Raw genomic sequence first — 15,981 nt, 5'->3', positions numbered from 1 at the left:
AGTTCTATCAGATAGTTAGAGGGGAAAGAAAGACAGCCACTCGACACAATTTACACCAACTCTTTCTGAGTTTGAGAAGGATGGATTTACTTTTCCACTTGTTTTGTGAAGTTCGCAAACCCGTTACCATAAGCAGACGGACACATTAAAAGGAAACGACACACCAGTCATCCTTATGAACACAGACACAAAATCATTAACACGCGATTGTCAAAATAAATCTACCAATAGATATATAACCAGAAGAATACATTGCAACCAAATGGGTATGTCCCAGAAATGTGAGGTTGGCTGACTATTCAAACCTCAACTGCATTGGCTGTATTAACAGAGGAGAGCTGTGACCTTTTCAATGAATGCCACACAAGGGGTGGCAAAGTTCAATGCCCATTTGTGATATAAACACTCAGCAAACTAGCAATAAAAGGGATATAGGGCATCCATAACACCCCCCACCCCCCACCAGCAGCCAGCCAGCTTTCCTCTGGCCACCTGTTAACTTCAGACTATTGGCCACCTTCTTTCTATTGGCCTTGACATCCCTTTAATCCCTACAGGCCATGAGGTTTTGGGGAACTAGCTTTCTTCTTTTCCAAGGACCAGTCGTTGCTAATCAAGCCCTTTCTCTTAGGGTCTGGGGACACAGCCAAAGTCCCATTGGTAGGTGATGGATAATAAATGGCATTTTCTTTCACGACTCCTGGCAGACATTGCCATCAGCGCCTCAGAGACAAAGTCTGCTTGCTCCAGAGAAGGATGGCCATCTCCTTTCCTTGTGCCCAACCCGGCAGGTGCTAGAAGGGACGTTGATTAAGTGACCAATTAGGTTTGGAGGAGAACGTAGGTAGGAGACAAAAGAAAGCTGGGGAAAATCAGCCAAGTAGGTTTTTGTTTTTCATTTTTCCCCTTTTAATGAAGACAGCATTAAGGCTAATGCATTATAAATTGTTATGTAAACACGAGGCCTGAATTTTAACAACAGCCAGCCATGCCAAATGAATACGTGCCAACTCTCGTTCTGATATATGGAAATCACTCGGCGTTGCTTAGAATTTAAGTAAAGTCAGTCTGTGGATCCTTCTTCTTTTCCCCCTTTTGGGCCTTTATTTTCTCCTCTTCAAATACTAAGGACGTTGTAGCTTATGAAACTAAGAGTATTATGGAGGTTTCTGGGGATTTTAAATCCATTTATTGTCACCCAGGGCTATTCCAGACGTTTTCAAGTCAGATCTTTGAAGTGTCTAATTCTATGTCAATTTCTGTTACGACATTAGAAAATGGAGACTTCGGGAGACTGTTGGAAATATTTAGTAGCTATCTTAATTCAAAATGTCAGTGCAGTTGCAAGTGGAGCTTTGGCTAAAGTCGAGAGGACACATGATCAATTTAGGACTGTAGCCCTTGTTTGAATTGCACAGAGATCCCTCCTGAAGAGGCATCAAAGGCCTACAGATTGATAATTCCATTTGAGAGCTAAATGTCATGGTCGTGTTCTGCTGCCAGCTATTAGCTAAAGTCCACATCCTAAAAACCGTCCTCATCACAGGCTGTAAGGAATCTTCCTGTTGACAATCACCAGAGGAGACTCCTACGGCTGAAGCAAATGAGGGAACCCGGTCTCATTCCTGCGGAAACAGAGATGTGGCGTCAGAACACGGTCACCGTGGGCCCCAGGCATATCTGGCCTTGACTTTAGTTCAAGCTTCACCTGCTGCCGGTTTCCCTCGTGGGGTTAAATGATTTGACTTCTCTGAGCGTCATTTGCCTTACTTGGAAAAGGGGAAGGCTAATACTGTCTCATAGGGCTGCCACGTGGCTAAAATCTGCTCTAGCTGGTGGCCAAGAAGCAAGCCCTCCTGGTAACTATCATTATTGTCATTCTCGTTGGTGGAGTAAGCATATTCACTTCTACTGATTGGCTGAGTAGAGTCAGGAATGAGACATTAGGAAAGCTACAGTCTGCTTTTTTTTTTGGGTTGGGGAAGGGGGCGGCGGAGGCAGTTATTTATGACCACCTCACCTACGATACATATTTTGGGGATTATGATTCTCTCTGAATTGGGTCTGCCATTGACTGCAATCATAATCCCCCCAGAGGTCTCCGTCCTTTGGAAGTTTCCGGTAACTGATGACCTGTCAGTTACTTTTTAATTTTTGTTCCTCTCGGACAGGCCAGTGACCCCAGTACCTATGAGCTGATACAGAAAATCCATGTCCTGCAAAAGCGTCTCATCAGCAAGACCGAAGAGGTGGTTGAAAAAGAGCTGCTGCTTCAGGTAGCATTTTCTTTCTCTGTACTTGCTGGGCCGTTTCCAGGAAGACTTCTCAGCATGCATCAGTTCCCCAGGCGGCGTTGCATGCCCCTCCTTGAACTGTAGATGGCAACAGTGACTCGCATATAGGAAACAAACACGCCCTGATTATGCCGTGCTGTATCAAGAATTCTGGAAAATTAAGTTCAAGGCTAGGCTTACTGCATTAAATCATGTGAACACCCTTCCTGCCCACCCCCCACCCCTGATATCTCTGCAGTTTTAGTTGTCAGATTTTTAAAAATACTTTCCTTCCTATTTCTATCAAATGTGAAATGCTGTGATTTTGATTTTGAAAATAAATTCTCACGTAGAGACGTGCTCACACGACATAGCCACTTAAAGATTTCTGTGATTGAAATGGGAGGAAAAAATGTCTCTTTTAAAAATTATTCTATTGGGGGCTCGTACAACTCTTATCACAATTCATCCATCCACCCATTGTGTCAAACACAGAACGATGCCTTCTTAAGGATTCTACACAGGGAGTTATTCTGGAACAACTAGGAAGGGTCAGATCCTTTTGAAGGCGCCCTGGTGGGCTAGTGGTTACGCATTGGGCTGAGATCTGACCTGTGAGGCTGGCAGTTTGAAACCATCAGACGCTCCGTGGGAGAAAGATGGGCTTTCTAGTCCAGTAACAGTTACCGTCTTGGAAACTCACAGCGGGGTCTCTATGGGTCGGTATGGACTCGATGGCAGTGACGGTGTTTGTTTTGGGAAGATCTTTCAGGCTTCTGTCTTTGTAAGTAAGGGTGGTCGCCATCGTCACTGCCGCCACCTCCCCCCCTCCCTCCTCCTTCATTGTCATTAGGATGGACACGTGTCTTCATCCCTGTCTGCCCGCCACATGGGATCCTGAGGGCTTTATCCCCCTGGTCTCGTTTCCTAATTTAGCAGGCTGGTGTTGCTATCCCAGTTGGTGGATGAGACAATTGGGTCCCAGGAGTTTGGTGTGGATAAGAATGTAAGCCCTGGCGCTAAGGGGTCTGGCTTGAAATCCTGCATCTTCTAATTTGTAGTTGTGTGAGTGTAACTTCTCTGCATTTTAAGACCTTAATCTGTATTAATGGACCTTAATCTGTAATAGAACCCACGAGCAGGGATGTTGTGAGGAACGGAAAAAAAAAATCTTAGCCTCCTGCTTGGTGCAAAATACAGGCATATGTTGTTTCACAGTGGTTGCCTTTTGTGCACTGCCATGGCGTTTTTTACAAACGGAAGGCTCGTGGTGACCTGTGTCCAGCAAGTCTGTCGGGGCCAGATTTCCCAGCAGCGTGTGCTCACTTCGTGTCTCCATGACAACATTGTGGTAATTCTCACAATGCTTCAAGCTTTTTCAAAATGCTGCTGCATTCTTCATAGACTCCCCAAACCAACACTTCACTGCCTTCTAATTGATTCCGACTCACAGCGACCCTACAGGACAGGGTAGTACTCCTGTGGGTTTTTGAGACAGTAACTCTTTATGGCAATAGAAAGCCTTGTCTTTCTCCTGTGGAGCCACTGGTGGTTTTGAACTGCTGGCCTTGAGGTTAGCAGCCCAATTTGTAACCACGATGCCACCAGGGCTCCTCTCAACACTCGATAGTTTCAGAAATTCTCAGTTCCCAACCTGTGCAATGGAGATGATCATTCCCATTTCCATTGTGGAAGGGATATAAGCAGCTGGCATGCCCTTTTGTGTGGATCGCCAGTCCGCACGGGGCCACAGGGGCTGGACGGTCCAAGCCTTGGACTGGACTCCCAGCCATGACAGGTTATTTCCCTGAGACCATGCAGCTGGGTAAGTGGCTGGGCTGGACCTCTGCCAGGCAGTGGGCTCCAGCACCCCTGCTCTCCACAACTTCTTTGCTCTGCCTCCACTGTGATGATCACTTAATTCGTTTTTTAAAGACCCGGGTTTTGCTTTTTATGAAATCTCGATATTGCAAGTTTGCTTTATCTATCACTGATTGCTCCAACTTTATTACTTCTTTCCTTCTACGTACTTTGGATTTACTTTGTTCTTTTTCTACCTTTTGAGACTGATGCTTAGCTCTTTATGTTCCATCTTATTTTCTAACAAAGCATTTAAGGTTGTGAAATGTCCTACAGTGAGTGACCTTTTTAAAAACAACTTGTTTCCACAGGTTTTGGCATGTGGCATTTTCATTTCTGTTTACTCTAAATATTTCTATTTTCACTGTTCTCCCATAATTAGAAAACTTTAACACCTGTACTCTTTCTCCTATGGTAATCTCTAAATTTCTAGGTATTTAGGTTATTTTTGATTAGTGGCTTCTTACTTTTTAACATTGTGCACTGTATTATAGTGATAATTTAGTATTTTTGAGACTCCTTTTGCTTCCAACTAATTTCTTGTATAAATGATGCCTGCATGTTTTCAAAGGATATGTACTTTCCATGTTCAGGGCTCAGGATTTTAGGTAAACTTATTAGGTCAACCTGATTAATTATGTTGTCCAAATCTATACTATTTCTTTCTTTTTAAAAAAATATCTATACTCTTCAGTTGACGAAAGCATGGAGATTTGTTTAGTTCTTGTTATCATTTGCCTTTTTTTAAATTTAAGTATATTTACATCATGTTAATAAAGTAAATATTTAGATTTATTATTTCCTCTGGTGATATAGTCCTTTAATAACATGAAGCTATTCTTGTATTATTAATAACAACTTTTAAAAACACATTGATCTCATATTAATAAAGCTCCACCAGTTGATTTTATATTTTAAATAATTAACAGTATTCTTACTTTCAAATTTATGGTGCCCTTATAATGTAGGTTGGCATCTTGTGATTTAAAAAATACATCCCAATTTGCTTTTGTCTTTTGACTGGTGTGTTGAATCCATTTGTATTCATTAATACATTTAGATTTCTTTTCTTTTTAATTTTTTAAGCATGAAATAAATCAGTCTCTACTTTTATTTGGATTGGGTTTTCTGTATTTACTCTTTCCCTCAACAAATCACCTCCCTCTTACATCTTTTCCCATTATAGTTGTATTTTTCTTCTGAACAGTCATCACCATCCTGGATTCCACTAAAATTTTAAAATGCATCATGGCACTAAAACTGCTCAGTATCTCACTGTCTTTACAAACAGTGCAAGCGCTTCAAATTTTAAAACTCCATTTACTTCCTTGAATGTCTTCCACACCAGTCATCATATTTTTGTTTATTTACATATACCCAGATGCTTACTAGTTGCCCCCACCCCCCCCCACACACACACACCATCATTTCTTCTTATTTTCTATCCCTTCCATCTTGGTTTAAATTTTCTTCCTTTTGAAGCATATCCTTTCTTAGTTCTTTCAGTGATGGTTTCTCACGAGGGCTAGCACGTTCCTTTGCCAATCTGAAATGTGTTTGTTTTGCCCTCCCTTAGGAATGATTACATTATATCGTATTTTCTATTTGCACTTTGAAGGTATGAACACTTTGTGTTCTATCTCTTAGTGATGCTATTGAGAAGCCAAGTGTCAGTCCACTTGTCATCGACAATAATTGTTCCCTTTTCTGACACCTTCTGCGTGATTGTTAGAGCTTTTCTTTGCTGCTGGTATTCTGGAGTTCGGCACAATACATTTCAGTATGGTTTTTCTCTAGTTGTCATGCGTAGGACTCAGTGTATTTCTAGACTCTGAGGATTCCTTTGATGTTGGATAGGTAATCCTGGTTTTAATCTATCTAGTCACACCTTCCTAGGAGCCCTGGAGTTACAGTGAGTTGCACATTGTACTGCTAACAGTATGATCCTACCAGCAAGTCTGGGGGCGAAAGGCGACGCTTTCTGCTCCTGCAGTAATGCACACTGTTGGAAACCCAGCGAGGCAGCTCTACTCTGTCTTACAGAGTCTCCGTGAGGCTGAATCAGCGTGATGGGCTCGAGTTGTTTCTTTACAATTTTTTGTTTTGAGTTATTCACACATTCTGAAACTCCTTTTAGAAGTATGCTGGACTGACTGTGCTTTCTTCTTGATCTGCTGGTCTCTTTTGATATTTCCATTTTACAAATTTCTTTTGGCTTCATTTTCTCCGCGTTATCATCCTGTTCACCACGTCTCTTTTAAGCTGTGCTCGTCGGCGAAGAGCCCCCGGAGGGTTTCATTTCCACCACTTTACTTCTCTAGAGGGTCTTTGTTCACACACACCTGGTCTTTGTTGATCATGTCTTCATCTTTTTTTTCACATTTTTATTCCTTCTTTTAGGTCTTCAATTAATTTAGATATGGTTAGTTAATAACCTTTACCTGCTGGTTCGATCACTTGAAGTGTTGGGTGGTCTTTTGGGTTTGTTTCTTCCATATATAGTCAATCTCTTCTTTTTTCTGTTTTGTAATTATGGATTAAGAACTCGTTTTTAGAAGGGCTTTATTTATGGCATGTGGGGATGATCTAGCTTCAGGTGTGCCCCTTTAATTTTTTTTGCCCAGTATCCCACAAGATATTATTCCCCTGGGATCATTTTCTATGTTAAATTGTCACTTTGGGGCTCCATCGGTCAGTGGGTCAACATTTGTTTGAACCTTGGATTCTTGTGAGAGATTACCCATGGATACTGATTCTCAAGGGAATTGGTTTTCTTTTCCTACCCAGAGCTGAAGTATGACAATTGGATTTCCTTGTGTTTTCTTATTTCCGTGGGTGGATTTTTTTTTAATCTGGTGTATCTTTTCACAAAGGTTATAATTCTTTTAAGTTTCTAACTTTATATCAAAGAGCCTCATTGCCATCTCCTAACTTTATATAGGCCCAGACCCTTACCTTTTGCCCACCTGTAACCATTAAAATCCCTGCATGACACCCCTTCTCCTTGTGATAGCTGTCATGTCTATTTACTGCTCCAATGTGCACTTCACCCTTTGATTTTTGTACTTGTGATCAAACTACCTGTTAATGTCACTTTGTAATGAAAAGCATATGTGTCACCCCCCCCACCCCCCCGCGTACCTAATGTTTATAGAGCTTAGTTTTCAGTATTTTTAGTCTGACATATTGCCATATAGAAATTTCTCATTTGCCCTAACCCCCAATTTTCTCATCTGTAAAACAGGAACAATGATAGTACCATCCATAGAGGCCAGGGTGTAGCACTTAGAGGTGGTTATCTAGCATTTTCATTATTATGATGATAATTAATATTATGATGATGATTGACGATTGATATTATCAATTACCAAGCAGTTTTTTCCCAGCCTTCTGGAGTGCAATATCCTACCACACTTCCTTTTATCCAATTCCTCCTTTGGCCTTTCTTTGGGATGGCTAGGCGAGAGGTTCCTCCTGCAGCTCGCATTCTCCCAGCAAGCCTCCTCGTCCTGCTAAGGCCCCAGGTGCACCACCTGGTCTGACAGTTTCTCAAGTTCATTTGTTTTCTTAAGTCATTAGAGAAGCTCTTTGTACTCACAACACAATATTTTGTAATTAGGAAGGTTTTTGGTTGAATTCTTCCCAGGATCGGAGCAACGTTGAATCAACTATTTAATCTATTACATGGTGGTAAAGGGGCCCTATTATTTTCCAAGCAGCAAGGTGATAGAATCTTCTCTCCCTAGCCTCCCCCTAGCCCCAAACTCCCTATGAGGTCTTTGAGGCAAGGCACTTCATAATTCATTTCTCTAATAACAAAGCCCGACACAAGATTAGGCCCCTAGCAGGTAATCTCGGACAATATCTCCTCTGCCTGTCAAACTCCTATCTACCCTTCATGTCTTGAATGGCACAGGAAGCATCACAAGAAGATGTACGGAACATGCAAAGTCACAGGAAGAAGCAACCGTTCCACGTTGGTTAACATGCAACCATTTCAAGAGGTAGCATCTGATTGATATCGATGGTATTGAAGGAAGAAGTTGACGTTGTATTAAAGGCATTAGTGAAAACCAAGGATCTAGGATCTGATTGAAATGTTAAAGAAACAGATGTAGTGCTAGAAGCATGCACTAATCTATGCCAAGAAATTTGAAAGACAGCTACCAGGCAAACTGACCGGAAGAGATTCATTTAGGTGCCCATTCCAAAGAAAGGTGACCCCACAAAAATGTGGATATTATCAAACAATATCAGTAACATCACTTTCAAGTAAAATACTGCTGCTGCTGATTCAACAAAATGGTCTCAGCAGCACATTATCAGGGAGCTGCCGAAATTCAAGCTGGATTCAGAAGAGGATGTGGCACGAGGGAAATCATGACATCAGATGGATCTTGGTTAAAAGTAAAGAATACCAGAAAGATGTTTGCATGTGTGTTATTGACAATGGAAAGGCATTTGACTGTGGAGAATAGCAAACTATGGATAATACTGTAAAAAAATGTGAATTCCAGAACACTTAACTCTGCTCATATGGAAATGATACACAGACCAGGAGTTAGTCATTAAACAGAGCAAGGGGTTGCTGCATGGTTTGAAACCAGGAAGATGTGCATCAGGATTACAGAAGCTGTATCCAATCTGTATGCTGAGCAAATAATACAAGAAGCTGGGCCAGATGAGGAAGAGCGAGGCATCAGGATTGGGAAAAGCCTCACTAACCATCTGCAGTCTGCATATGACAACATGCGTGTGCTTACTGAACGTAAAGAAGATTTGAAGCACACACTGATGAAGCTCAAAGACTACAGCCCTCAGTAAAGAAAACAAAAATTCTGACAACTGGACCACCAGGCAATGTCATGAGAAGTGGAGAAAAGATTAAAGTCGTCCATCATCAACAGCAGCCAAGAAATCACATGACACATTGTACGGGGCAAGTCTGCGGCACAAAACTTCTATAAGGTGTTAAAGAGCAAAGAGATCCCTTTGGGACTAAGGTTCTCCTTACCCAAACCTTGGCATTTTCAGTAGCCTCATATGAATATTCAAGGAAGACTGACGAAGAATGCATGCATTTGAATGAGGGTCTTGGCCACAAATATCAAAAATACCATAGATTTCTAGAGTGATAAAAAATCAATTTTGGGAAGAGTACAAGCAGGATGGTTTGGGGAAGTGAGGAGAGGGAGACTTTATGTCACATACGGTGACTGTATTATCCGGTGACACCAGTCCCTGGAAATGTACATCATGCTTGATAACATAGATGGCAAACATCAGAGAGGGAGATCTTCCCTAGAATGGATTGACATAGTGGTTTCACCAATGGGCTGAAACACCTGCCAATTGTGGGGATGGCCCAGCATCTACGACTTCTCTCTCTCTCTCCAAACTCCCAAGTGCTTACTTTATGGGCAGAATTCTGGTGGGATAGTGGGTTACTAATTGGGCTGCTAACCACAGGTATGTGGTTCGTAACCACCAGCCACTCTGCAGGAGAAAGATGAGGTTTCCTACTTCTGAAAACACTGGTAGTCTTGAAAACCCACGGAAGCAGTCTTATGGGGTCCTACAGGGTCACTAGGAGTCAGATGACTCGATGGTAGTGAGTTGTTTAAGTGAAGATCAAATATATCCACCCTCAGGACCAGGCAGGAAAGAGCAAACTGGGTTTTGTGTGTCATGACCATCAATGGTAGCTGCTGGAGACTTCAGAGTCCAAGGCCAAAGGGAGTTCTGGGGGCCGCAGTGCAGGGGGCCTGTGCCCCGTCTCCAGAAAGCAGCAATGCCACCTTGGCTGACTCTAGACTTATGTCATTAGATCCTCAACTTTTCAAGAATAGCTAGAACTGTTGGATTTTATGCTCAATCTACTGACTTTTAAACATTGACAGTGACTTGGAAAATTCCAAGAGCAAGCATGAACCTCCCAGAAATTTGACTGCTAAGTGCCCATGACACATAAGTGCTTAGTTCACAACCTGTCAGTTTAAGGTCTTTGGGAGAAAATGATTTAAAGCTACAGCAGCTACACAATCAGTCTTTCTGTCTTCAACATTTTTGATGTAGCCTTTTTAAAAAAAATTGTGATTCCTTGCTGGAAGAGCAGAGCTCAGGAATCAAAAGGGAAAGCGGAGATGGAGAGAGAGAGGTGGGAAGAGACTGTGGGGCTCTGACAAGGATGGATGATCGGAGGGACGTGGTCCTGGGTCCTTCAAAGGAGATGAGCAAAGAGGCAGAGACACCTGGGGTGGGCTCTGTGGGGCAGCAGTGGGTGGGTTTAATGGAAAATAATGAGTCTCCTTGTGATGTATTTTCTGATAATACTGATCATGACTCTGCCTTAATTTTATTTTATGAACTTCTATCAAATATAAAAGAGCGTCCTTGAATTATGAAAAGACCAAAGATGGCCTCTACTGTATGGTGTGGCAGGAACACCTGTATTGACAGTAATTATTCAGCCAGTGGCTCTTGGTCGCCACCAGTGAACCGGGGGTTCTAGGCTGAATGAGACAGACCTGGTCCTACCCTTGAAGGATCTCCCAGTGTCGCTGTTATCCTGGAGAGGGTGGTATGGCATGGCAAACCAGGGTCTGGAGGAGTCAGTGTCCGTTTTGAGCCACAGCACATCGAGAGTGAGGTAAGGGCCAAGGATCTGGTCCTTTGGGAGTTAGGAAGTGGTCCCAGGAACTTGGAGCGAGGAAGCAGGTGAGAGAGTCGAAGGAGATACAGTCAGTAAAGAGAGGGTTGAAAGTTGGTTACCACTGGGGGCATTTGAGTCCCAGTGCCACCAGGAATCCTCTGGGGGAACCACTCAGAATTGTCCCATCCAGGAAAGAGAAACTGGGATATTGGGTCACTGAATCTCATTTCCCATTGGTTGAAAGAAACACATGCAATGGTGCCGAATGCAGGACGATCACAGGCCAGTGGATGGGAAGTCTTGTGGATCCAGTGGTGTTGTAAACATCTCAGCACTTGGAGGGATCTGCATGTGGCTCCTCCAGCTCAGGGCACTAGCCTTCCATGCATCTTGTCAGCTGAAATGTCTTGCAGGCAGTGAGCATGTATTCCATCTCCAGTGAGCTATTTATCTCCTTAGCGCCTCCAAATGAGGTCATCAAGCTGCAACTTGATTGATAGGATAGACTCTACCCCTTCACTCTGAATCTTCAAATTGACACCAGATTATGTAACTACCACACTCTCTAATCCCCATACAACTGATTGACGGATCATATCAAATCACACCATAAGGGATGATTATAGCATTACATAACTGTCAGGATTCTATCACTACATAACTTGCAAACCACTGAAAATCATGACCCAGCCAAGTTAATACATATTTCTGGGGGATACAATTCATTTGAAAATGCATACTTAGTCTCCTGAGTTGTAAATTGAAATTCAGCTTTAGAACACACAGTGACCACTTGTCTGTTTAGCCTTTGTGCAATTCACTCAGATATTGCTGCTTCAGCAATCATTCACCCAAGCTACTAGATGAAATGGCTATTCCGTTGTTGTGTTTCGGTATTGTTATTTATTTAAAAAATGATGCCTGTGTTAAGCTGGGTTCTCCAGAGAAACAAAAGCAGTGATGTGTGTATACATATAAGGAGAGAAATATATATCAAAGACATGCCTCAGACAGTTTTGGAAGTGGGTAGTTTTAGTCCAGTTTCAAGTTGGTGGGTCAGATGTTAAGCTGAAGGCTTCTCCTGACCCATGTAGCTTTGAAGGTTGATGGACCCTAGGAGCAGGAACACCGCAGGCTGGTACCTGCAGAGTTAGGTGAATCCAAGGTCAGCAATTGAAGCTTGTGACTGGAGAGTTAAGTGACTCCAAGGTCAACAGGTCAGATGGCAGGCCATTGAATCAAGCCTCAAGAAGCAGAGATCAGTGAGCTAGTTACAGGATCCAGACTCAATCCAAAGCAAGCAAGCACTCCCATACTCATCGACTTATATAGGAAGTAGATAATGCCTTTGAGATAACTCCCTTTCAATTGCATCAGGACTGTGAACACCAATAAGAGGGTGGCATTCCACCCTAATCTTCTTAAAATATTACTCACAGAAGAGCTCTTTGTGGTATTGATTACACCATTTTAGGCCACATCATGGGGGGAATGTCTAGATTCCTCATGTGGTGGTAAGTACACAGTAAACATTAGCTCAAGAGATGGCGTGGTGATGAGATGTGTGGTTCACCTGGTGAGATGGGCGATTTTGGGGAAAGGAATCAAACTTGGTCCTCGGATGTGAGCGCCTGCTTATTCTGAGCAGAACATTCACTTTTACAGATGAGATAACAGAGACATTTCCCTTACTGGGTATACACAGTGAGCAGTAGATTAATTACTTTCAGAGGTTATGCATGGAGGCTCGCTACCCAATGCACAGTGACACACAGAAATGATGAAAGTGAGAAAGCTACCTTGGTGGAGTTCAGATTCATGTTGCTCTAGAAAATTGTCACAAGCCATCTCAGTCACCTCTTCTGCATGTGCCTAGAGGCCCCAGGGATGGGTACACCACTCAGATAAATAATCAATGAACTCAACTGGAAATCTTTACTTCTCTGTTGGCGTTTGGGCCTTGCCCTTTCAAGGTGAACTTTCTCTTTAATTTAATTTTATGACTGACTGGATGGAAGTCTGGTTTACTTAACTGTAAAATGATTTGAATGATGTCAGGGGCCGAATGGTTCTGCACAAGTTCTCAACTGTTCAAGGGGAACAGGCGCAGACAGCACATTTTGGATACTTCCACCTTTTTTGCTCTTCTGATGATCTTACATTTGTCAAATGCTTATTTTATGTCAAAGATCACTGGTGGTGTTGGGGGTTAAGCATTGCACTGCAAACCAAGAGGTCAGTAGCTCAAATCCACACCAGTCATTCCTCGGAAGCAAGTGGAGGCTGTCTGTTCTTGTAAAGACTTCGTCTACTGTGCTCGACAGGGTAGCCATGAGAATGAACTCAACAGCCGTGGATTTGAGTCTGGTTGGTTTTACTCTCAGTCAGACTTTGCTCCAATCTCATCATCATCACAACCCTATGAGATAAGAACTGCCTCTCTTGTCCTTTATAGAGAAGGGACGTGATGCTCAGAAACGTTGAATGGCTTGCGCCAGACCCTAGGATAGGCACCGACAGAATACTGGTGGCGTCTTGGCTGGCAGTCTCAGAAGGCTTGGTGTCACCCCTATGGCAGGGGGTACAGGAGCACCACTGACATCGTTCCATCGTATGCGGATTGCCGTTCTCATTCTCGGGGGAAAAACACTTACATCTAATCAGACGTAGAACCTTGGTAGCTGCAATGTATCCTGTCATCAACTGGGGGCTGGTTTGAAATGCCAACTCTCGAACCTTCCCAGGTCTAATGAATCAGAACATTTTAACAGCCTCCCCAGGCATTCAGGTGTGAGATGCATGGGGGTCGGGGCTGGAGACAGCCACCTGTTCCTTTGTGGGACACTTCAGTACTCCCAGGAAGTTTGCAGGGCTGAGGCATGGAACCCCGTGCCTCCTGGCTGTTAGGCAGGCGGCCTTGTCTAGTTACTTAACCTTCCCACTCTCTCTTTTCTTTCTCGGCAATCCCTCTCGCATCATCTTATCAGCATCTCTTGGTTGCTGGGAAGACGAAAGGAAAGCACCTCACATACTGTTAGAAAATTGGCAGATGTGCAAAACCAAAAAATACAAACAAATAGGAAGACCCCACAGTAGTATTTGTAGTGCTGAGCAGGAGTCCCTCACCCTCTGGTCCTTGGCTCTTGAAAGCCAGTGACTGAGAGTATTGAGGAAGAAATGGACAAATGAGCACATGCGGGGTCCGAGGCATCTTGAAGTCCACTGATGTTATCATGAAAAATACAGAATGTCTCCTTGTTAACAGGCATGAAAACCCTTGACCCTACTTGATGGTAGCTTGGATGAATTTGGCAGAAGCTGCAGAGAGTTTTAAAGAATGGAGGGAAGTAGCGATACCAACTCAGGTTTATTGACTGCTTTGTATGTGCCCAGTCCTGTGCTAAGCATTTTGCTTTCAGTGCATCGTTTGGAAATCCAGATGAAGTTGCTGCTGATATGGTTACCATTCTGCAGAGGAGGAGACTGAGGCTTCCAAAGAAAATTTACTGAAAAGTTTACAGCTAAGACATGCCAGAGCTGGGATTATAAACCAGGGATTAGTAAACTAGGCAGGGCCAGATCTGGCTTACCATCTCTTAATAAATCCTTCAAGCTAAGAGTAAAACAAAAAACAAAACAAACGACAATTTGTTTGTGGTTAAAAACACATCTAACAAACCGTTTGCTAATTTAGCATTTTTTAGTACATGCAATTCTGTGATGTTGGTTGCATTTATTATGTATAGACATCAGCAATACCCATTTGATGGATTGAGTTGTGTCCCCTCAATAATGTTGTTGTTGTTGTTAGGTGCTGTGGAGTTGGTTCTGACTCATAACAAAACAAACAAACAAACAAAACAAAACAAAGTTCAACAGAACAAACCATTGCCTGGTGCTATGCCATCCTCACAATTGTTGTTGGATTTGAGCCCATTGTTGCAGCCCCTGTGTCGATCCATCTTGTCAAGGATTGTCCTCTTTCTTGCTGCTCCTCTGCTTTACCAAGCATGGTGTTCTTTTACAGGGACTGGCCTCTTCTGCTCACATGCCCAGAGTTGATGAGACAAAGACTTGCCATTCTCACTTCTAAGGAGGATTGACTATTCTTCCAAGACAGATTTTAGGTTCGGACCATCACTGAAATGCATTGATTCTTCTTTGGACTTCCTTACTCAGTGTCCAACTTCTGCATGCATTTAAAGCGATTGAAAACACCAGGGCTTGGGTTCAGGTGTGCTTTCATCTTCAATGTGACTTCCTTGTCCTTTAATATTTTAAAGAGATCTTGTGCAGCAAATTTACCCAATGTCATGTATTGCTGGATTTCTTGCGTACTGCTTCCATGAACATTGACAACTTCAATCTCTTCTCCTTTTATCATGATGTTACCTATTGGGACAGTTGTGAGGATTTTGGTTTTCTTTACATTGAATTGCAATCCATATTGAGAGATGAAATCCTTGATCTTCATCAGTAAGTGCTTGTGTTAGTCTGGGTTGACTTGAGAAACAAATTCAGAGACACTCGTATGTATGAGAAAGAGTTTTATATAAAGAGCAGTTGTATATTGAGAAAACATCCCATCCCGGCTCAGATCAAGTCCATAAGTCTGATATTAGCCCATGTGTCCAATACCAATTTATAAATTCCTCTTCAGACTCACACAACACATGCAATGACGCTGAATGCAGGAAGACCACAGGCCAGTGGGTGAAAAGTCTTGTGGATCCAGTGGCAGTGGAAATATCTCAACACTTGCAGGAATGTCTTGCAGGGAGTGAGTGTGTGTCCTGCCTCCAGCGAGCTATTTATCTCCTTAGCAATTTCATATGAGGCCTTCAAGCTGCAACCTAACTGACAGGCTAACTTCTACCCCTTCACTCTTAATAGTCTCAAGTTGACAACAGATTATGTAACTACCACAGTGTTTCAGCCCAACTCATAAGCCATTATGTCACCCAGGATCCCTGTGAGCCAGAATCAACCCAAATGGCAGGAGGAAGAGAGTAGGATTATGAATTAAGTAAAGGTTTACAGAGCATTTCATAGTTTTGCAGTAAACAATTCATGCCCATTCTGATGAAACTCATCCATTACTAGCTTCTCAGTGTGCCCACTTCCCTCCCTGTGTTTTCTTTTTCCATTTCTCCTTTGCCCCGAACTCTCTGAACTGTTTATTTGGGTAGAGGCTGC

General features: G+C 42.8%; 1 protein-coding gene across 1 annotated transcript in view; it reads left to right on the top strand.

Annotated features, from left to right (window-relative positions):
• Nucleotides 1–15,981, top strand: part of CFAP58 (cilia and flagella associated protein 58) — a 131,016-nt gene that overhangs the window by 65,569 nt on the left and 49,466 nt on the right. The window contains exon 15 of the mRNA XM_045291425.1: nucleotides 2,172–2,276. Coding sequence (XP_045147360.1) covers nucleotides 2,172–2,276 — 105 coding nt within the window. The remainder of the gene's footprint in view (nucleotides 1–2,171; nucleotides 2,277–15,981) is intronic.

This window comes from Echinops telfairi, unplaced genomic scaffold, assembly GCF_000313985.2.
Source record: "Echinops telfairi isolate 266 unplaced genomic scaffold, ASM31398v2 ScPeMD7_70;HRSCAF=299, whole genome shotgun sequence".
Taxonomy (NCBI): domain Eukaryota; kingdom Metazoa; phylum Chordata; class Mammalia; order Afrosoricida; family Tenrecidae; genus Echinops; species Echinops telfairi.
Note: the sequence above shows the minus strand (reverse complement) of the source record. Positions and strands in the feature narration are given on the sequence as shown.